This window comes from Myotis yumanensis, unplaced genomic scaffold, assembly GCF_028538775.1.
Source record: "Myotis yumanensis isolate MYYU_CA2020_CCGP unplaced genomic scaffold, mMyoYum1.0.hap1 SCAF_9, whole genome shotgun sequence".
Lineage (NCBI taxonomy): Eukaryota > Metazoa > Chordata > Mammalia > Chiroptera > Vespertilionidae > Myotis > Myotis yumanensis.
The window spans coordinates 70,151,702-70,173,618 of NW_027223760.1; the positions used below are offsets into that span (position 1 = coordinate 70,151,702).

At 39.1% G+C, this 21,917-nt stretch overlaps 1 protein-coding gene across 2 annotated transcripts in view; it reads right to left on the reverse strand.

Moving 5' to 3' along the window:
- Window positions 1-415: 415 nt before the first annotated feature.
- Window positions 416-21,917, reverse strand: part of RELN (reelin) — a 423,783-nt gene continuing 402,281 nt past the window's right edge. Inside the window, exons 58-65 of one of the 2 annotated variants that reach the window (XM_070424599.1) lie at window positions 18,937-19,010; window positions 17,961-18,122; window positions 17,068-17,225; window positions 14,637-14,856; window positions 12,388-12,585; window positions 11,616-11,714; window positions 10,905-10,996; window positions 6,654-6,720 (exon numbers count right to left, since the gene is read on the reverse strand). In XM_070424599.1, the coding sequence (XP_070280700.1) occupies window positions 10,909-10,996; window positions 11,616-11,714; window positions 12,388-12,585; window positions 14,637-14,856; window positions 17,068-17,225; window positions 17,961-18,122; window positions 18,937-19,010 (999 nt within the window). In that variant the 3' untranslated portion in view covers window positions 6,654-6,720; window positions 10,905-10,908. Of the gene's footprint in view, window positions 1,520-6,653; window positions 6,721-10,904; window positions 10,997-11,615; window positions 11,715-12,387; window positions 12,586-14,636; window positions 14,857-17,067; window positions 17,226-17,960; window positions 18,123-18,936; window positions 19,011-21,917 lie in introns of those variants that run through there. The other variant, XM_070424598.1, reaches the window with a different exon arrangement.

Sequence of the window (21,917 nt, forward strand, 5' to 3'; positions counted from 1 at the left end):
ACAGGTGCACTACAAGTTTATTCGGTTTAACTATCATACAATATTCTATTATACGAACAAACCACAATTTATCTATCCTCTTGTTGATGCATACTTGGATTGTTTCTGATTATTCGCAATTATAAGTAATGCTGCTGTTAACATTCTTGCATACATCTCTTTGTGTGTATATGTTAAGAGTTCCTCTGTGATAAATGCGTAGAAGTCGCTGGGTCATACTGTATGTACATATTCAACTGATACTGTAGCATATTCAATGTTACTGACATACACACTACTGTCTACAGAGATTTGCCATTCTCAAAGATGAAACAAAACACCGGTAAATATATTCGACATTGTCCTTTGCAAACCTGACCAGGCTTACAAACCCTATCCAAACTTTAAGACTGAATAAAGACAAACGAGCTTCAGATGGCTTGGGGGCGTATTTTATTTAAGCATGGGCTTTTAGCGAGGTGCACCCTACAGTGCAACCTTTCAGTTAAGTTAATAAAGAGTTCAGGGCTACAGGTCCATTACAACGTTGCTGGTGTTGGTACAACTTCATCAGAAGGTATGAGTATGGCCCGCAGGAAAAACAATCCACAAAGAGAACACAATGAAAACATCCACTGTTTTACAAATCACTCTGTTACCACAGACACAAGATGGCAATTACTCTTAGTAAATCAGCCACAGAACACTTAAAAAAAAATCTTTAGACAAGGAAATGGGAACTCCTTTGTGGGAGATAGGGTTTTCATCCACAATTTGTTAAGTAGAAAATATTTCAAGGTCAAGCATTTCTCTTATCCACAAAACAACGCTAAACCAACATACATTTTAAGGAGTATATTAAGGTACAATATCTTTACAACTATCTTCTTGAGTAGGTATGTCAAAGAATTTTCTGCAGAATATAAGTAGCCCGAAATTCAGCAGCAAAATATTGCAACATAACAAGTAAATACAGTGTCAATGTTATATAGTAAAAGAGAATACATAAAAGGACTCATGATGATAATTTAATCATATAAAACATGATACATAGCTGAAATACAAGTCCACTTAAATAGCTTTGTGACCAAGAACGTTAAATGCCATTTTGAACATAAAAAAAATCTCTTAAATTTTTGTGCTTAAACTTTTTTTTTTCTGTTAAACTATTTCTTATTTCCAATACTGCCACTGTAACTGATATTACAACAGATCACAATTTTCACGGACACATCAACATGAAGACATTTACTCATGAGAAAGTAAGTCACTTAGCATTAGTTCACAGTGTGGGACAGTGGTGGGCACTCGGTCTTGAGAAGGGCTTTCAGGGAATCCCCAAGTCCTTCACAGGAGTTTCCTGATCTCAGATGCAGTGAGAGGTTTAAAAGAATGAAAAGCAACACATCACATGTTGGCAGGAAAAAGAAACGTTTTGATTCTTCATGGGTTTCGTCTAAGTGACCTTCGTCTTCTGTTGTAGAAGTGCCTGAGCCCATGCTGTCGTGAAAAATTCATCATGTAATTTTGTTTGCGGGTGCTGTTAAAACCAGGAAGGATAGAGGCAGAGAGGGAAAGGAGAGAGAGCATGTCAGTCCAGTCCCTGAAAGTGCAATCCAGTCTAAGTCCTAAGTCACCCTGAGATTCATTTGAAAATTTTCAGGGTTAATAGGTCATGATGACATTGCCACCCGGGACAGAATAACTGAACGTTGACACCTGTATACACTGCTTCTGGCCTTGAAGGAACCCCCTTCTATTCACGAGTGAGCCCAAACCAGAAAAAAAAGGCAAATTCTTTTGATTCATAGCAATAGTGGACTGAAATTGGGAATTTAAACTTTTATTCTTGAACCTTTTCTGACAACATTTACTTGGGTGAATTTCACTTGAGAGATGACATGTGCTGTGACCCATTACCTTATTTAAATACATTTTTCACAAGGAGGAAACATAATTCGATTCCTTGAACAAACATTTCCATTTAAGGCAAAAACAAAGAAAAAAACAAACTTATTATCTGAATCAGCTTGACATTCCTATTTTACGCAGTCTCGAGGCAAATGAAGAGATAAGTTTTCCCCTGAACGTTGGATTCCACTGCCTTCCTTAAACAATAAGCAGCTGGGTTCATATTCTATAAATATGACCTTATGAAAGAGACACTCCACTGAAAACATATCATAAGAAACTAAGAAAGTGTAATCCTATATAATAAAGAGATAATATGCAAATTGACCATCACACCCTCGCACAAGATGGCTGCCCCCATGTGGTCAAAGATGGCCAACACAAGATGGCCTGCAGGGGAGGGCAGTAGGGGGGACCCAGGCCAGCAGGGGAGGGCAGTTGGGGGGGACCAGGCCAGCAGGGGAGGGCAGTTTGGGGGGGGGAACCAGGCCAGCAGGGGAGGGCAGTTGGGGGTGATCGGGCCGGCAGGGGAGGGCAGTTGGGGGGGGGGGGGAACCAGGCCAGCAGGGGAGGGCAGTTGGGGGTGATCGGGCCAGCAGGGGAGCAGTTAGGCATCAATCAGGCTGGCAGGGGAGCGGTTAGGGGGTGATCAGGCTGGCAGGGGAGTGGTTAGGGGGTGATCAGGCTGGCAGGGGAGCGGTTAGGGAGTGATCAGGCTGGCAGGGGAGCAGTTAGGGCGTGATCCGGCTGGCAGGCAGAAGCGGTTAGGGGCAATCAGACAGGCAGGCAGGCGAGCGGTTGGGAGCCAGCAGTCCCGGATTGTGAGAGGGATGTCCGACTGCCGGTTTAGGCCCAATCCCTGTGGACAGTTGGACATCCTCCGAGGGGTCCCAGATTGGAGAAGGTGCAGGCTGGGCTGAGGGACACCCCCACTCCAGTGCACGAATTTTGTGCACTGGGCCTCTAGTTAAATGTATAGTCATATTTGCATGTATATATTTCCCCTATGTATGTACATACTCACATTCATACATATTAGGTGTGAAGCTGGTAAAAATACTGAAAATGGGTTTTAGGAGTCTGCAGAGAATTGTGCAAAACTGGTGGAGATAGCTATTTTGGTATGGAAAATATATTTTTAAAAAGGACCATTATCTACTAAGTGCTTCCTATGTAGAAAGGACAATGACCTAATGTATTGAACTAGTCAGGTGTCATGAGAAAGAATCCTGTTACCTCTTTAGGCACAAAATATTGGGACTGGCACTAGCTGTCCTCCTGCGAGTACTGTAGGTCACAGGGGGCCCTTTCCCTGAGCTATGACAGTGGTTTGAACTAGCCTCCTCATTGTCTCCCCTTATGAAACACCACTGAAAAGAAACCATGAAATACTAAGAAAGCATCACTGAATGTGTAATTGTATGTACACATGCATGTATCTCCCCCCCCCCCCACACATACAGTGGATTTTATTTTGGATTGGCAAATGTTTTAATGATTTGCAATAATGCCAAGTTTGCTAGGGAGCCTGGGAGCAGGTGCCTGTTGGTCCAATCTTTCCGGAATGCTGAAATGCTGCTTGGCCCGACCTCCCGAATGCCTTTTTCTTTTAAAAATTAAAAAAATTTCCAGTTACAGTTGATATTCAATATTATATTAGTTTCAGGTGTACAGAATAGTGGTTAGACATTTACATAACTTATGAGGCAATCCTCCTGGTAAGTCTAGTACCCACCTGGCACCATAAAGAGTTATTACAATATTGACTCTATTCCCTATGCTGTACTTTAGACATGTGTGACTATGTTGTAATTGCAAATTCATGCAGTGGGCTTTGCACATGGGTTTCAGTCAACTTCCCCTCAAATTCTGGTTTTACCTTGTCAAAAAGGCATTCGTCATCCTCTTGTCTATGGAGCAACATCGAAGTCAATTTAGCCAGATATTTCAAGTCCTTCTACACATTTAATCTTATTCCATTTTTCAAGCCTTTCTTCTACTATACCACATCCCTATTCAGGCTGCTCTATCCAAACTCACCTGGAACTTCTTCCGTCTGCATCATTTGCCAATCCTCAACATCGCTTCCTAAGTTTCTACTTATTTTTCAAGTATTGCATTTTACTAATTGCTCACCCCCTCCAGAAGTGATTCCCCCTTCCTCTATTTGAATGCTCCTAGTGCTTATTTTCTGCTTTGAATGGAGACAATTAGACTCCCCAGGACTAAACTTCTGTGGCAGCCTATCCCTCAATTTCCCCCACCCCCACACCATAGCCTGAGCCTCCTGCCTCACCAACGGCATGGTCAAGGCATGTTTGTTGAACTTTTGATGACTTACTGATTGGATTCCTGTTGTAAATCATTACTCTTTAACTATAAGGAATAACTGCAAAGTTAAAGCAATGAAAATTATTCTGTTGAAAGCATGTTTGAAGATATAAGGTACTCAAAGAGAATTTAAAATAGTTAAAATATTTTACATGAAAAAAAAGGATAAACTCAGAACACTCAAGATGTTTAGTTATCTCAATGGAACAAAGAAACATTTAAACAAAAATTGCCGTGCATGTTTAATGGCTTTAGAGCAACTTCTCCATATCACTGTATATTAAGGACTGACTTAAATTCTTCATCTTTATATGTGAGAAAATAAATATTAACAGGCTTTAGATCTTTAATACTTTTACTATCAGCCCAGTGTGGAAGCTTATATCTAATCTAGGGGCATTTTGATTTATTGGGTACTTATGAATTTCAAATACATTTATGTATCAGTAGCATATCTTTGGATCCCTGCAAATGTTGATACGCACACAGCATTTGCTATAGATGCTGGGTGCTTATATAGTCACATTAAAAAGGGCTACATTTTCAAAGCATCCTCAAGACTGATTAGTAATTTTGCATGTAAAACATAAACATCTTTGGAGTAAGTTAGGTTGCAATCTAATGAAGCAGATTTTTCAGTTTATAAGCTTTTTAAAATCAAGCACCCTGGCAAGCTTTGCCAAAGTGCTGTCTGCCTCTAGAACCATTTCATAAACTGACATGGTTATTGAACAGTTACTGGGGCCTCTGAACTGTCTAACTTACAGGATTGGGCACTAGGGGAATTTTAAGTTCAAAGAGCTCATGTTTACTTTTTGTGGGGAGCAGATCTGTGAGCCTACTTTTGTTTTTGATACACAGAGATGTATCGCTGTAGGTAACCTTGTAACCAAAATAATAATAGGTGTGATAGAATTTTAAAGATTTACTTCGTCACTGCAATTATAGGGAAAGTAGTTTTTATTACATGTCCAATGAGAGCAGATATTGTTCATATGAACTGTGCTAACTGACATCAATTTGCTTTGGCTGCGGATGAACTAGGTCTGTTTTAAAATTCTTCCATTGTGAGTAAGTCGTTAAAAGAAGGGAAAATGAACACCAATGACTTCTTGGAAATGCGAACTTTAATTTCCAATTCTGTTTAGGGAGTTTAGGGACTTCGATGGCATTTGAGATTATTAAATGCTTCCCTATTTCTGCATAGGAAATGTGGATATTGCAAGATCTTTCAAGAACTGGTGACTCTGTAATTTTGAACTGTTACTATCTTAGGTCATTTATTATTATGAAAAAATTCGATTGATTTTTAATAGATTTTAAAGGAAATGGAGAAGACAAGTCTTGGGAGACATAATTTGAGCTCATAGATCATTTAGGTACTTTTATTGATCAGTAATGAATTCATTTATCATCAAAACATATGATATAATAAATAATGCTTTAAATGCAGAAATAAGAACCGGTGGACTGCCAGATCTTTCGGAGAAATACTGGTGACCGTAAGATGGAACACTGCTGTTTAAACCAATCAGTGAAATTCCCCTGCAGAGAGGATGCCAAACATTTTACTTTCAAGGCCATGCATTTTCGGGGGGCAGGGGGGAGCTACGTGTAAATAAGTGTAGGCTCACATAGCTCACAAATGTTGAAGATTTCATATTTATTTTCTCTGATACATGAAATAACATTTGTTAATGTGCACCTCAGGGAGTTGTAAGGCTTAAATGAAAACTTGTAGCATAATCTGCAAATGTTTAATAAATGATAAACATTTTACCTTCTTTCCTAAGTATCTCCATTAGGGAACAAATATAAATATATGTTAAAGAAGGGCAATCTTACCTAAGGATAAAATCCAGAACTCACAAATATTATGAATAAGTCCATCCCCTTCTGCCAATTCATTTATTAACTTAGATTAGAACGGAGCAGTAAGGCATCCTCACACATCTGCAGCACAACTGATCTTCTAAAAGACATTACGTTTAATCAGACTCCTAGCTCTTTTGCTCACATTTTTTGTCTTCACTTTCCCCTCGTAATGAATGTATGAACTGTGAGCACTTCAAGAGTACCTGATACAGTCCCAGGCTCAGAGTCAAGCTGTTTCCTGATGAAGGAATGCTGATTGTGCCCAATATTGTTCACGTTTGAGAATAATCACAATTCAACTGAACTCTGAGTTTACATGATATAGGTTGCAAAAGTTCCTGTATGTTTCAATGTCACATATAACTTTGTTTTCATATATATATATATTTTTTCAACTGCATAGGTCTTCAACAGAACTTCTCAGTTAATGTAGGCACAGTGATGAAACTATTAGTAAACAGTACCCCAGAATTAGTAACAGGACTTACCTTACTCTAGTGGAAAACCAATGACAGCAAATAATGAAATATAACACAAGTTAAAAAATGCCTTTCAATGCATGCAGCACTGTGATTAGTCATAAAAGTCTGATCAGGTTTAGACGCAATATAGGATTTTTCATCTCTTTTGAAAATAAAAATTAAAGATGTTATTCCTTATTCTTCTATATCTAATATATACATATATTTAACTTTTCTATGTAATGCAACATGCAATATTTGCTCATAACCATATGTCAAGGTACATGTAGCTATAATACTACATTTGGCATAAATGTTGCATATAAAGTATAAATATAAAAGTACTGGTTTAATAGCCCCCATTAGTTTTATTTTCTGTTTTAAATTAATTATATTTTAGAAAATACTTATTTCTGAATATATTAAGGAATGGGATTTTAAAAATACAAAGTCCTCTATATCAGATAACAATCAAATTTAATAAAGGATAAATGTGCTTTGCAACAAATGTAATATGCTCATCTCCATAAACCATTTGTGCCAAAAATATGACAGTATCTTGATAATGAAGAGCATAAAGGGATGGTCATGATGGAACACATATTATTAAAATCTGATAAATGCATTTAAGATCATAGTTAGCAACATATTGGCTTTCAATTTTCAGTAAATGTGGTAATAATTTACTTTTTCATAAATCAATTCACACAGGCTAACTCTTTACTGAGTAATTACTTTCAAGATACACATGCAAAAATTGGCCCACTCCATTATGCACATGACAGCTGGTGACTTAGACACGTACACAGGAAATGTGATGTGTGAATGAAATGCATAGTTTGGTGAGGGAGATTCTTAGGATAGAAGTATGAGTGCCCAACAAAAACATTAAGACAAAGAGTTCACTTTTATCCTAAGAAGAATCCCACCAGCATGGATCTTGTGAGGGATCTGCCCAAATGTATTCACAAACATTTACTGAAAAACAAATGTTCTACACTAGCAAATGAATTCAGAGAAATTAGGTTTCTGACACTTGATTGTCAATGATTGTGTTACGCTACATCATTCAGACGTAACAGAATGAGGACTTTTTGTAAGCTAGTGAGGCTGGAAAAAAGTGGCCTGTCAGTTTGGTTCATCTGTTCCATGGCAGATTAGTAAAGTGCTTTTCAAGGGCAGGTTTTATTGAAAAACATCAGAGTGGAAGATTACTCTCTCAAACAAGCATCAGGCATAAATGACTTTGCTTGTTAAGTGCTAAATGGTAGTTTTTATCTTTATGGCGGGTGGGGGCGGGGGCTTGTCATTCTGTAGATTCATATTTATGAAACTCGAATCCTTCCACAGGGAGTATTTTAAAAGTAAGACATTAAATTAAAAACATATTATATATCTTGTTCATTTAGGATGAATTCCTAAACCTTGAAATACTTTCAAAAGTGCTAAATTTGTTCTCATCAAATTCATATATCTTCTTGGTTAATATGGGCAGTACTGAGGTTAAATTCAAGATACCATGCATGACCAATTTTTCTTTCTAAGGATTTTTAGCATGTGTACTTTGGTGCACATGCACGAAAGTGAAACTATGGTAATTAAGCTAGACTAAGGCCAGTCTTCACTCAGAGAAGGAAATACATTTAAAAAGTGTAACCCTTCCCCCCCAATCCCTAGTCGCAAATTCATATTAGTGTGTCTCATTAGGTAGGGCTTGTATCTCTTTAGATATGGACCTCAGTCTCCTCCCCCCTCCACACCTGAGGAGTTAATATTACTAATTTATAGAGCTAAATGTTATTATATAAAGGTATAGTGAATAGAGAGAATATATATATATATACATATATATATATTTTAAAATATATTTTTTATTGATTTCAGAGAGGAAGGGAGAGGGAGAGAGAGAAACATCAATGATGAGCTAATCATTGATTGGCTGCCCCCTGCATGTCCCCTACTGGGGATTGAGCCTGGAACATGGGCATATGTCCTTGACTGGAATCGAACCTGGGACCCTTCAGTCTGCAGGTGGATGCTCTAACTACTGAGAAAACTGGCTAGGGCAATGGAGAGACTATTTTGAATTGATAGGAATTCTTGTTGCATTCCTTCTATCTATTTCTAAATATCCATCTGTGGTAGCAAAGTTAAAATTAGTAATATTTGTGAATCACGACATGAGCTTGCTAGCTTCTTTGTGCCTCATTTGGTTGAAAGATTCTGGAAGTTAATTATATTACATTTTTTTTTAATTCTCTGGAACTTCCTTTCTATGTTAAGCTCATAAAATCAGTGAGTTATAGCTGCCAAGGGCATATTAACTAGTGAGTACTTTTTAAAACGTTTTATGATGCTTCTGAAAAGAAATACTTTGAAAGGATATAGTGGCATAAAAATGTTGACTCCCAAGGCAAGAGCAAAACCTCAAAGACATATTTCTGAAAATATATATCCTCTGTATTGTATTTTTTAAACAACTCATTTATTGAACTCAACGTCATGATGTATGTCTCTCCAAAAAAGGAAAACAATAAAGTCCTTTAATGTTAATAAATTTTTGAATCATCATTAAAGAGATAGCATTTGCTTTTAAAACTATATGTGTAATATACAAATGAAGTGATATGGTGATATGTATAAAGTTATACTATTTAAATTATTCTCTAAAGAAGATGCAGAATAAAACTCAAATGATGCAACAGTATATGTGTGGCAATACTCTTTTATCATTGAAATGTTCTAGTGCCCTGAGAGTTTGAGACAATAATGCAGAATAAGAGCAGAGAGGTGCCTGGTGAGTTATACATTCTTCAAAGTATTAAAATTCTGGAACTGGAATGTACTAGTAAGTGAAGTCCTGATGTGATCAATGTGATAGATTTCATACAATCTGAACTTGATTCTTGTAATAATATCATGATGTTGGTAGCTGCTTATAAAACTTAGTACCAACACCAGGTATTCGCGATTTCCTTGGGAGTTGTGTGGTGATGCTGGTGTTGTGAGGGCCACTGGGGCAGCAGATCCACAGGAAGCAGAGAACAGAGTTCTGCCTCCAAGTTGTGAAGGGTTATTTCCTACCAGGGAGTATATTTGCACTTTTGACCCCATGTACTCTTTAACTGTAGTCCAAGGGAGGGACTCATGGTGATGATACACCTCTGAAATCCAAGACAGATAACCGCAATTGCTTGGCTGGGGGGCAGGTGACGAAATATCTACTCCAATTAAGAATTGTTATGTCTCGCTAAGGGCAGTAGCTAGCATCCTGCCTTCTTCTGAGGACTGTCACATTTTGAAGTTTCCATAGGAGTTGGCAATGCTTTGTCAGGCACAGGAAGCCCCGTTAACGTAAACTGTCTTGGCAAGAGACTTGAGAGATATAAAGTGGTTATTGACTCTAAATTTGATTCTCAACCAGTTTATTAGAATCACCTGAGGTGCTTTTAAAAAAGACTGATACTCAGGTTCCTCTTCAGATCAACTGAAATCAAATCATCCGTAGGGATGGGCCTGGGCATTGGGACATTGCCCAAGCCCTAAGGCAGTGATGGCGAACCTATGACACGCATGTCAGAGGTGACACACGAACTCATTTTTTTGGTTGATTTTTCTTTGTTAAATGGCATTTAAATATATAAAATAAATATCAAAAATATAAGTCTTTGTTTTACTATGGTTGCAAATATCAAAAAATTTCTATATGTGACACGGCACCAGAGTTAAGTTAGGGTTTTTCAAAACGCTGACATGCTGAGCTCAAAAGGTTCGCCATCACTGCCCTAAGGGATTCTGATGTTTAATCAGATTGAGAAGCACTGCTCTGAAAAAAGTAGGCAGGGCAGAATGGCTCTAGGGATGGTTTTTGGTCTATTTGGACGTTGCTCTCTGGCCTTACCATGTATGCATTCATTTTAGAAACCAGGTTATTCTATTCTCCTGGATTAATGTAGTCTGAGGAAATTAATATCCAAGTAAGACATCAGCCTCATATATAGATTCAAATGAGTCTGGACGGCTATTTGAAACTTCAACTTTGTCTTGTGGAGGCAGAGCCCAGCAAGTTGTCCAAAGCAGCAGAGCGCACAGTGGGGGCTTGTGTAGGGACCGGGTTGCTCTTGGATTGGGGGGTTGATATGGATGCCATGCAAGCAGGTGCCTCAGTGAAAACTAAGACGAAGGCTAACTCAAGACTGAGAAATTCAGCTCATGGCTATGATTGAAAGAAAACAAATCTGGTAGTTTTCCTACCAATTAATTATATAAATTTGCTTTCAAAATGACTGAAATCAGCCAAGGGACTGATTTCATTATCGATTTGGTAAACAGAATGAACATTTGAACCTATCTACCGAGAAGATTCGCCTCTCCTTGCCAACCACTTGGAGCCATCAGTCCGAACCCGTCGAGACATAAGCATTCCAGTTCTACAGGAACTAGATTGTTAGAGAAAAAGCAAGTCATCTCTCTGTGCAACAGTCAGCGCGGCCAGGTGACAGTGGTGCCAACCTTACTACATGGGGGAAACCAGAGGGGAACACCCTCCCCTTGTTACGTGCTGGGGCTGGTCAGGAGGAATTTGAAACTTCAAATTCTTTGTTCCAGTTGCAAGCATGTCATTAAATGGAAGACAGCCTCAGGCATCTGTGGCTGAGAAGGTGTTTGTAACTGGGCACATTAACTAGTAATACTCTGCAGATTAATCAATACATATCATTTCCCTTCCAGGACGTCATTCCATTTTCTAAGGCAATCCAGATCTGGCGAAGACAATGTTTCCCATTTACCTGGAGACTTTGTTGGATCCAATTTACCTAGTATTGTCAAATCCTTAAACTTTTTGCTTATTGCGCTTTGTAAGGTACATTCAGTTACACTGGGGGCTTTCTTATTTCACGTCGACTCAAGTTATAGATTGAATTGCTGAAGAGTGTAAGCCATAATCTTGAGGGGATCTCTTCAGGAACAGTTCTTACTGAATTAAGAAGCATGTCATGTCAAAGGAATTCAAATCTTTCTAAAGTGAACATGGGGTGCTACGTATCAGATACTCACAGGACGACCTCCACGTGGTCCAAAGCCCATTGATCGTGACCTGTTCCGTTGTGGCGTGGTTGCCACCAGCGTAATAAAACTCCTTTCATCCGTGCCTCCCTGGATCACAGACAGATGGACAAAGAGGTTAAACACAAGAAAACAGAGACCTTTTCGGTGTGTGGTCTCCAGACTTGACATGTAATAGGCTAACCTAAATCAACAAAACGTTGGGTATGGGATTCAGATTTCCTTAGGCCACAGGACACTTCTGAGAAGCATTAAATTCTATTGGCTATTCAAGGACTTGTAATGCGTGTACACCTCTCCCCCTTATTCCCCTTCCTACACTAGTAATGGGAAGAGCCACTCAGTCAACAAACATCATGTGCCTTCGGTGTGACGGGCACTGTGCTAGGAGCTAGGGGTACAAAGGTGACAAAACGCTATGCAAAAGTGACATGGTTGCCTATCTTCAGAAAATTCCACATTAAGCGTACCCAGCAGAAATGAAAAACGTCGTTTTCTACATGACTAGAAATACTGGTTAGAGGAAGGAAAATATGAAAAAAGCATGGTTGTTACGCTCTATTCCCTCTTGCCTGATGCCTTGCTTCAGTTTCTACCTGTTATTCTCATAGGAAACAGTAACACAACTTTGGAGATCTGGGTTAGTCTTGGTTCTGCCACCACTATGTTTGTGGTGTGGGTCCAGGAACTTCAAATTTCTAGCTCAAACTCTGATTCTCAGGGATCTTGTGTGAGACAACGCCTCTCCATTCTGACTACTTACAGGGGGACGTTGTAAGACACCCTCTGAGCCTGTGTGAAATCCTTGGGCTGGTGCTGCGCGATGACGTGCCAGGTGATCCCGTTGTTGACACTGTACTGCAGCAGCACGGCCTTGTCCACTGCGTGGGGGCTGCTCAGGTCACTGTTGCAGCTGTCCGTCTGCGATGCGCTCCCGATTTGCAAAACAAACATGATTTTGCTGAAAAACACAGGGGCAATCATCTTTTAAAAAATATATTTATTGATTTCAGAGAGGAAGGGAGAGGGAGAGAGAGATAGAAACATCAATGATGAGAGAGAATCATTGATCGGCTGCCTCCTGCAAGTCCCCTACTGGGGATCAAGCCCACAACCTGGGCATATGCCCTTGACTGGAATTGAACCCAGGATCCTTCAGTCCTCAGGCCGACACTCTATCCACTGAGCCAAACCAGCCAGGGCAGGGGAAATCATCTTTAAACAAGAGTCAGGAAGTATTAAAGGAGTTGTACTTTCAAATTAAAAAATCTTTTTTGTTCCTAAAGTCCATCATTCCCTAGTTCATAATACAGTTAAAAATAGAAGCATCCAGTCTTATGACTAAATCACATTAGTAGTAAAATTTGTTTATCTTTTACAGCACACATATGAAAAATAATCTCGAAAAGGCTCGTTTCCTACACAAAGAAAGCATTTCTGACTTTCAAAGATCTGTCCTCTTTTTCGTGATGCTGGAAATCTTGTTCTAGTATTTCACCTGAAACTCCTATTCTCTGAAAGGTATAAGCCAAACAGGCAGCTGAGGACATGGAGAGGACAAGGAATAAAACCACAATATTTATGCTGCATGCTTCTTTTACAAGTAGCTGCAAGCTGAATAGCATCTACACAAGGATAAATCATCACGCTATTTTAGGAAAGGACTTCTGGAGATCAGAGCAGAGGGAAAACTGCGTTAGACACGCTGGCTCTGGACCACACCTGCTGTTCCCTGACATGCATGTCCTTCTGATTTTCACAGGAGTCCTTGCCCATAGAAGACACAGTTTTTAGACATAGGAGATCTATCCTCAGTGATGAACAGAGTAGTTTCACTTAGGGTAGATGTCAAATAAAGCACTAGACTTAAGACTTGTAAGTGCACACATTAATTTAAAGCAAAGTTATCTGTACAACATGGTGTGTAATTGTTAACTAAGTAGATAGTTGTAGCTCTATATGGGTCAAGGAAAGAATCAAGTTGTTTCTAGATGAACTAAGTCTTGTTGATAGGAAAAAATGGGATTGGGGGACACACCAACTTTTGGCATCTCCACAGTTACCATACAGGAATCAATTTTATTATATTTTGATTGTTTATCATAGCGAAGGCCCCAAACCTGCCTTTCTGCCTCTGAAGATACATTACTAATATTTTCCAAAGTGAAAAACCTCAAGAAAACACCCACATTCTTATTAACCAAATATTTGGCTAATAAGCTACTGAACAGCTTTCAGCATTCAAGTACTATTTTAACCCAGTACTCTACAACCTTTAAAGAGCCTGGGAACCCTTCTTGAATGAAACAGACAAAAAGCTGTGTTCGAACTGGCTAAGGTAGCAGAGCAGGGAAGGCCAGGTGGGGAAGGAAATCTAACCCCCCCCCGGGGTCTCTTTTTCTCTGTCACTTCCCTAGTCGATTTGCACTGTCTCTACCCACTTTATTTTGCATCAATATGCAGCTCCTACAGCATATGAATTTTTAAAGTTCTCATCCACCCATCCATGCCCCATTTCTAGCTATTGTAACTACATATGCTGCATATAGATATATGTTTGTGTGACTGCAAATTTACTTCACACATACATTTACATTTATATGCTTGCAATGGTCGACATCAAATGATCTATATAGATTATCCATAGCTGACTATTTATTTATTCAACTTTATTGAAATATAATTGACATAAAATGCTGTGTAAGTTCAAGGTGCATAATGTGTTGATTTGATAACAATTTTTATATTTGGCCATTTCTCTAGGCTTATGCCTATGACCGCACTACTCAGTATGTGAAGAAATACAAGGCAATTGTACAATAAACTTAAGCCAAGCAGAATTCTGAGTTGTGAAACACAATGATTCCTCAGACCAAATTCAAATGATACGTAGGTTTCCACAGCGTAGTGACACCTGTGTCATTAAGTCTGTGATCATGGTTGACAGTGGATGATGATGACCAGTCTTGCAACTGATTCTGAGTCTGAACTATCACACGGGAGTTTGGTTACCTTGCTCGAGTGAGATCCAGAGGTTTGGTGGCAGCTTGCCTTATCTGGCAGCCATTGAAATAGAGCGAGTCCCCATGGGCATAGGGTGCCAGCTGCCCACAGCCACTCCCTATCGCTCCGCCTTGAATCGTCTCCCAGTTTGCCTCGGTGACTCTTGCTGACTCAAAATTATCTTTAATATAACTGGGGAGATCACGGCTGAAAATAGAGCAATCATCACCTGGAGGGAAGGGATTAAATACACAAATTAGCTGCAACAAGCAGAATGACCAAAGATTAAGAACAAGTATTCAATTTCAAATTTAACCCATTGTTGTGACTATAAGAATGACAAAATGCCCAGCAGATATAGACACCCTGAAATGTTTCTCTTTTATTTTAGCAATTATTGGCTAACATTGTTGAAATAAATCCCATTATCTCTGAGTCACTGTTCACTAAAATATGCAGTTGCTAATATACTTCTTGCTCATGTGAACCTCTATTTAAATACCACAGCATCTGGCTGGGCCTGCATATAGACCAATGATGGGTCTTAGTAGGGAGCTTCCTCCCTGGCATGAGAGGCCAGCCTAAGATCTTTCCCCTCGCATGATTCTGTAGCAGAAAATAAGATCAATCATATTCTTGTTCTTCTAGCCCTGTACTTGAGGATTCTAGAGAGCAGAGTCTGCATTTCATTCATCATCGGCTTCCAGCACCTAGCACAATACTTAGCACGTACAAGACATTCAGTTGTGAAGCTGGGATAAGTAAATGCATAATGAATAAACTGGACGTGTCTCTCAAAGACCACTGAGCTGAAATACTCGCATCAGGTAAGACGGTACATTAGCAAATGCGTATGTGCTTGCGTTTCCCATTGATTGGAACAGCCCGACTTTCCTAAATGCCCACAATAGTTTAAAACGAAAAGGTCACAGAGCTCTGCTGGGTCAGGGGAGAGGGAACATTCTAGACATCGAGGACTCCTTGTGAGACAGGTGATTTCATCATTTGCCTCAAGATCAAATTCCCCAGCTAATACACAGCCAGACCCAGCCAGTCTCAGCAGTAATGAAACCAGGTGAAAAAGATGACCGCTAAGTAATTTCTAATATCAGAGATATGCAGCAGTCTACATGAATCACACTCCTTTCATTTGTAGGCAAGGAAATAGCATCAACCAAGAAATCTAACTAGATTCTACTCCAGAATTCAAATCTATGACTTCTTTCACTGCACACTTGGGTAAGTTGTAAAACTGGTCCCCGTAGGGTAAATCTCTCAGCTATGAGAGACAGCAAGGCTAACTGGGAAGAATAGCTTGCAACAGCCTTTATTCTGACCCTTACTAGCTCTGTGACCTTAGGCAAGCCACTTAACCTCCTTCTCTCAGTTTCTTATCTGTAAAGTGGGAATGACTATAATTAGCTAACTTACGAGCTATCATAAACGCTAAATGACTCTGCCAAATGATTGGTGGACACTGTGTAACGAGCAAAGCATAAGATAAAGTAAGGATTCCTTCACAAGAGATTTGTTGAGCATCATAATATGCCATGAGTTAGGCTCTGAGAATATAACGGTAATTATGTAAAGTGAACTTTGTAACAACAGAGGCAAAAACATTGCATTAGACTCCCAGGGGTGGGGAACCTTTTTCTGCCAAGGGCCATTTGGATATTTTTAACATCATTCACTTAATATAAATTTGTGTTGCTATGAAAAAGCTCCTACATTTATTGAATTTGGAGTTTCGTCTGCGGTTGCCTTGGCAGGGCCAGACCAAATGAGTTTGTGGTCCGGACATTCCCCACCCCTGCTGATTAGAGGACAGCAGGGCTGCAGGCCTCCCAACAGGCTGACAGAGCAATTTTTTTATGACGTCAAGGAGCTGAGGAGCTACTCTGTCCCAAGAATACTCCAGCTCTTAGAAACTCAAGCAATAAAAATGTTTTTTTTTTTTTTGAGTTATGAAAGCTCTTTTTCTTTTTTCTTTTTTTGTGATAGAGTAACTTGGGAAACAGAACATCTCGAATTGTCAGCTACATCTTGGGAGGGCAGTGGCAGCTGCTGCTGGGAGAGGCTATGCGAGAGAAGAAATATCGGCAAAGTAGCCACGGATAGACAGCTAGGCCAGGGAGGAGAGGTCCAGAGGGAAATAAAGTGTGGGAGGCAGGGAATTGCATGGAAGACAGGGAAATGTGAGGGACTATAGAATTCCTGAGTGGATAAAACCTGCACTAAAAAATACCTCAAGGAACATAGCATGAACTTATCCTTGATAATTCATTCCAAAGATAAATAACTTTGTGATCAGAGTGTGTCATCTATTGCAAATCCCTCAGGCTGGAGTTTCTATCCATTTCCTAGTGGCCTTTGTATTGGTGCTGAGAGAAGGAGAACGCCATGCTCTCCTGGATTGAAAACGGCAGCCTGGGATCCAGACCTTGGAAGCTCTCATCACAGATGCAGACAGCGCCGGTGGTGCAGGACCCGTGCCCGCTGCAGAGCTTGGGGCAAGCCTCTCCGATGTACACGTGGTCAATGGCCCAGCTTTGCTTCTCAGTTTCTTCCCCCTTCTGGATCCAGCGGAACTGTGTCGCACTGCAAGTCCCACAGAGAACAGGAGGCATTCAGTAGGCTGCTATATCCCATGGCCGTGCCCCGCCTCTGACCGTGGCAATGGGGACTACTTCTGAGAAAAGGGCTTCCCAAACTTCTCCCTTAGGCACTAGCTCACAGAGGTGAGTGACTGTCTACTCCTAAAACTTTGGGAGTACCGCCCCCCGCCCCCAACACACACTATTTGGAAGTTTGTGCCTTCCCTAAAATTTTTTGTGTATTTCCTCTCCTATTCCATTAGTCTGTGCCCATTTTCCCTACAGAGGTTTATCATTTTCTAAATCTTTGAGTAAAATGCATTTTCGTAACCTGATCAATACTGCACACCCCAGAGGCTGCTTGTATCCGGATTGAGTGCAGCCATTGGGAGCACAGAACATGCGGGGAGACATGCTGCCAACTCCAGGTCTTTGGGGATCTGTGATTGGGGCCTGTGATTGAGTTTGGCATGTGCTACGGTATTTAGTCAAAAGAAAATTTGTGATCTATGAATCATCTACAAATATGACCCTGTTTCTTCCTATTTCTTCCCAGTATATGCAATTGCCATTTTGAGGCATAGGTTGGTGAGAGGAAGGAGAGAAGAGGGGACAGGGTACTAAGGCTGCAACTAACACCCCAGCCCCATTTTATCAGTTGTTCTCAGCTCACTGTCTGAGCTCGGTAGAGATGGCCAGATAATCCTGAAAAGTTTACCTTAGTATGTATGCAACCTACCTGGAGGAGACATGGTCAGGCAGCTGAATGGTGATTCTCTTCCAGCTCGAGCTGTTGACAGCGTTGTAGATGGTGGCCTCATGGAACTGGAAGGGGGAACAGCCAATGCTGTTCGAAGAGGATGGAAGGCATTGGCTCTGGACCAGCTGCCAGGAATCAGACCTGCAGAAACCAAAGAGGTTACATTAGGCAACTCAGGAAAAATATATGACCCGTCTAACGTGGACATCCTGCTTCGGGTTTGGGTTAAAGTAAGATACTTCAGTGTAAATGTCCTATTTCCTATACATATTTATAATTACAGACATCAAAAAGAAAACTTGAAAATAACTGCACACAAGATCTATTCTAATTCTTTACAAGCAGATGAATATATTCACAGACAACAGAATAAAATAATAGCATTCAAAGGGCTGCATTCTAATGGCTTCCTCCTCCTGATATTGTTACCAGAGACATACCTGGAGTTGACTGACAAAATTCTCGGTCTTACCTAACTTAACTCACTATAACTCATTTTTAAAAGTGGTGGTGGGAGGCAGGCCTATCAACACCCTTCGATGGTAACTGTTCTGTGTCAGTCTTTTATTTGATCTGGCTACTGTGGTTAGGAGATGTGACTGGCCAAAGCATATTCAGATCTTTCATTGACTAAAATTTTCATTAAGGTTGGTTGAAAATGAGCAACATTTGTACTTTCAGGACAAATGTAGTGTTTTACTTATTTTAAAATATAAAGTCGGGGTTTTTTTGGCTGCATCCTGGTATGAAAATAGACTTTTCTTGGTTTGCAGAAAAAAATGTGAAAATAAGATGTGTAAATTTTATATGCATGAAATTTGTACATGTGAGATACCCATGAGCTGTCACTTTAAATACAAAATATTGTTCCTCTGTAAACAGTTGCCCTAAAAGTAGACAACCATTTGAACTGTGTATTCAGCTTTGGAGGAAATGTAACAATTATTTCACAAACCTTGCATCCTTAGTGTACTCCAACATTACGGAATGAGGGTCACCACAAGAAGTGGCTTCACAACCCACTACAATCTAAAACAAACAAACAATCAATGTGAATCAGGCAGAATTAAACAATATCTACATTTAATAGAAGTCACATCAGTCTTTATTATGATTAGTCAAAAAACATTCATTGAAGCTTTTACAGAGCAGCCTGCCAGAACACCAAGAATACATTCTTTTGACTTCAGCTAAAGACATGCAATTTTGCATGGAGATGAGAATTAAGGTTAAATAAGTACTATTCCTATTTAATTAATTAGTATAACATATTAATCATAAATTTAGAGACTATAAATTGGCCAAAAGGAAAGTTATATTAGAAGAATTAATGGAAGGAAACTCAAAGTATTACTGGTTCAAAACACTGTCATTGATATCCTAATCCTTGATGCTACTATTTTTATTTACAATTAAAAATAGCAATTTTTAACAACCTAATATTCATTCTCAGGGTTTTTCCATCTACACATGAATAAAAGCGTTGCATATTACTTACACTTAAGTATATGAATAATCAATAATACATAAATGCTATAAAAATTTGGCGATTCAAATTTAAGTCCTAATCATCTACTTAATCAACAAGTCCTATTTCAGGGTTAATATTGGAGAAGGTTAGTGATAAAAATTTCAGGCCACAGATTCATGAATAAAACAACTCTGGCTTCAGAGAGAGAGAGAGAGAGAGTACAAAACATATTCTAATAGTGGAAATGGAAATCATAAAAGATATAAATAAAATGCTGTGAAGGGGAGATTCTATTTAAGAAATAATAATTATGTGATGTGATAGAGGTGCTAACTATTGCTACAATGGCAATCATATTACAGAATATAAATGTATCAAATCACTATGTTATACAACATGAATTTACATAATGTTATATGTCAAATATGTTTTAATAAAAAAAGCATCAAGTAGGGTGCATGTGACCTGCCCCAGAAGCATGGAAAGAGTGTGCGAGGTAGAGATAGGAGAACAACAGTTAAGTAGAAGAAGGATCGACTTGTAGTCCAAGGTATTTGGCCTTAATATGGTGGGTAATGGGAAGTCATTAAAGGTTTATGAGCAGTGGAATGATGCACTCACAGCTGTGCTTTGTAAAGATCAACCTGAATGTGGAAAGAGATTAGAGGTGGGAAGTCTAGTTAATGGACTAGTGATTTATTAGGGTAACAGTGCAAACAGAGCAGATGGGATGGGTGCTAGGAACACTGAAAATTCAAGTGAAAGGATACAGTGAATGATTAGATGTGAAAATTTTAAAGAGTACTTTGAAATTTAAAGTTGGTGAATTGGTGAAAGGTAGTGCCATTAATAGAAACAGGGGAATCAGAACGAGGAGTTGATATGGGGAAGGAAGATATGAAATTCATTGTTAGCCATGTTGAGTTGAGATGCCAACAAAACAAAGGTGTGAAAATGTACATGAGCTGTTAAAATACTAAATTAATTGTGGTGATCGAGTCAAGGTTGGCCATGAGGATTTGAGAGCTGGTCATATCTTTAAGATCTGAAGCCAGGGATGAGTGATATTTCCAATGGCAGGATGTCTATGGTGGGAGAAGGAAGCCGAGAAGTACTGGGAAATGCTGACATTTAGAGTTGAAGGAAGAGGAGGAGCTAAAAAAGAGACAGAAGTAGATATCAAGAAGATAAGAGCAGAATTGGCAGAGAACCCAGAAGCCAAAGGGAATGGCATGGGTTGGAGAGGGCAAGGACAACAGTGCCAAATGGTACAGAGAGAAGAGAAAAGATGAGGAATGAATGAAAGCTGTCGGATCTAGAGTTTAGGAAGACTATAGTGACTTTTAAAAATGCGGCTTTAGTGATACTTTATTAAATTTCCAGGGGCATTTTTTTTTAACAAATTGATTTGGTTAGAGAAGAAAATGTTAGTCTCTTTAGTTCTAGGTTGATAGAGGCAGTAAAAGAGGAGGTCCCAGTCAACTTAATCAAATATGATGACTTTGATATGGGCTAAGTAGAGGGAAACCCTTACTCTTAAAGGATTAGAATGACTGGATGTGACCTATGACCTTGAACAACCTTCATGCCCCTATGTTAAAGATAATCCTGAGGGAATGGTAGCATTTGGGGAGCTTGCCTCACCCTCCGATCTCTGAAGGAGAGTTTAACGTAGAGTTGAAGAAAAAGAGTGAATATTTTTTTTCTAGTAGATCTGAAGAATTTTTTCATCTTAAAAAACTGAAACTCTTTACCCATTAAACAACTCCACATTTCTTCTACCAACTATCAGCACAATTTTATTTCTGCTAATAGGGACTCTTATTATTAACCATCATTGTAGCACATCTCTTTAAATAAGAGCATTAGAACAATTGATGTTTGTCTTTAAAATGATCTAGTAATAAAGTGCATTTTTGTAATGCCCTTCCCTTTAGTGTGTTTTGTAATAATAAAGACATCAATTGATACTGCTTTATCTTTCTCTGACTATCTGACTGTTAATTATCTTTTATGCCTTCCTTCACATCCTTCTATATTAATAAATATGCACTTAAAAGATTTGAGAGTCCTTTTAAAATATTTGAGGATTTGGAAGTTGCAACTGGGCTAATGTATAGGTTTGTGTTTGGAAGTAAGAGACAAAAGGAAAATGGAAAGACATAATAAAAAAGGATAAATAAAGAAGCAAAGTGACTTGATATGTGAAATAGGTATATAATAAAAAAATGGGAAGAGAGAGAAGAAAAGGGAGGGAGGAGGTTGTGGAGGGAGGGAGAGAGACAGACACACATACACACAGACAACTATTTCTAAGGTTTGTGAAAGTGAATTCAAGATTACATACCTGAGACGTAAAAATACAGTTACATTTCTTGCTATGTCCTAATATACTTATAGATTTTATATATGCTCCAATAATCCTGCCTGATAAAAACTTTGTGAAAGATTACTTCTTTTATTCA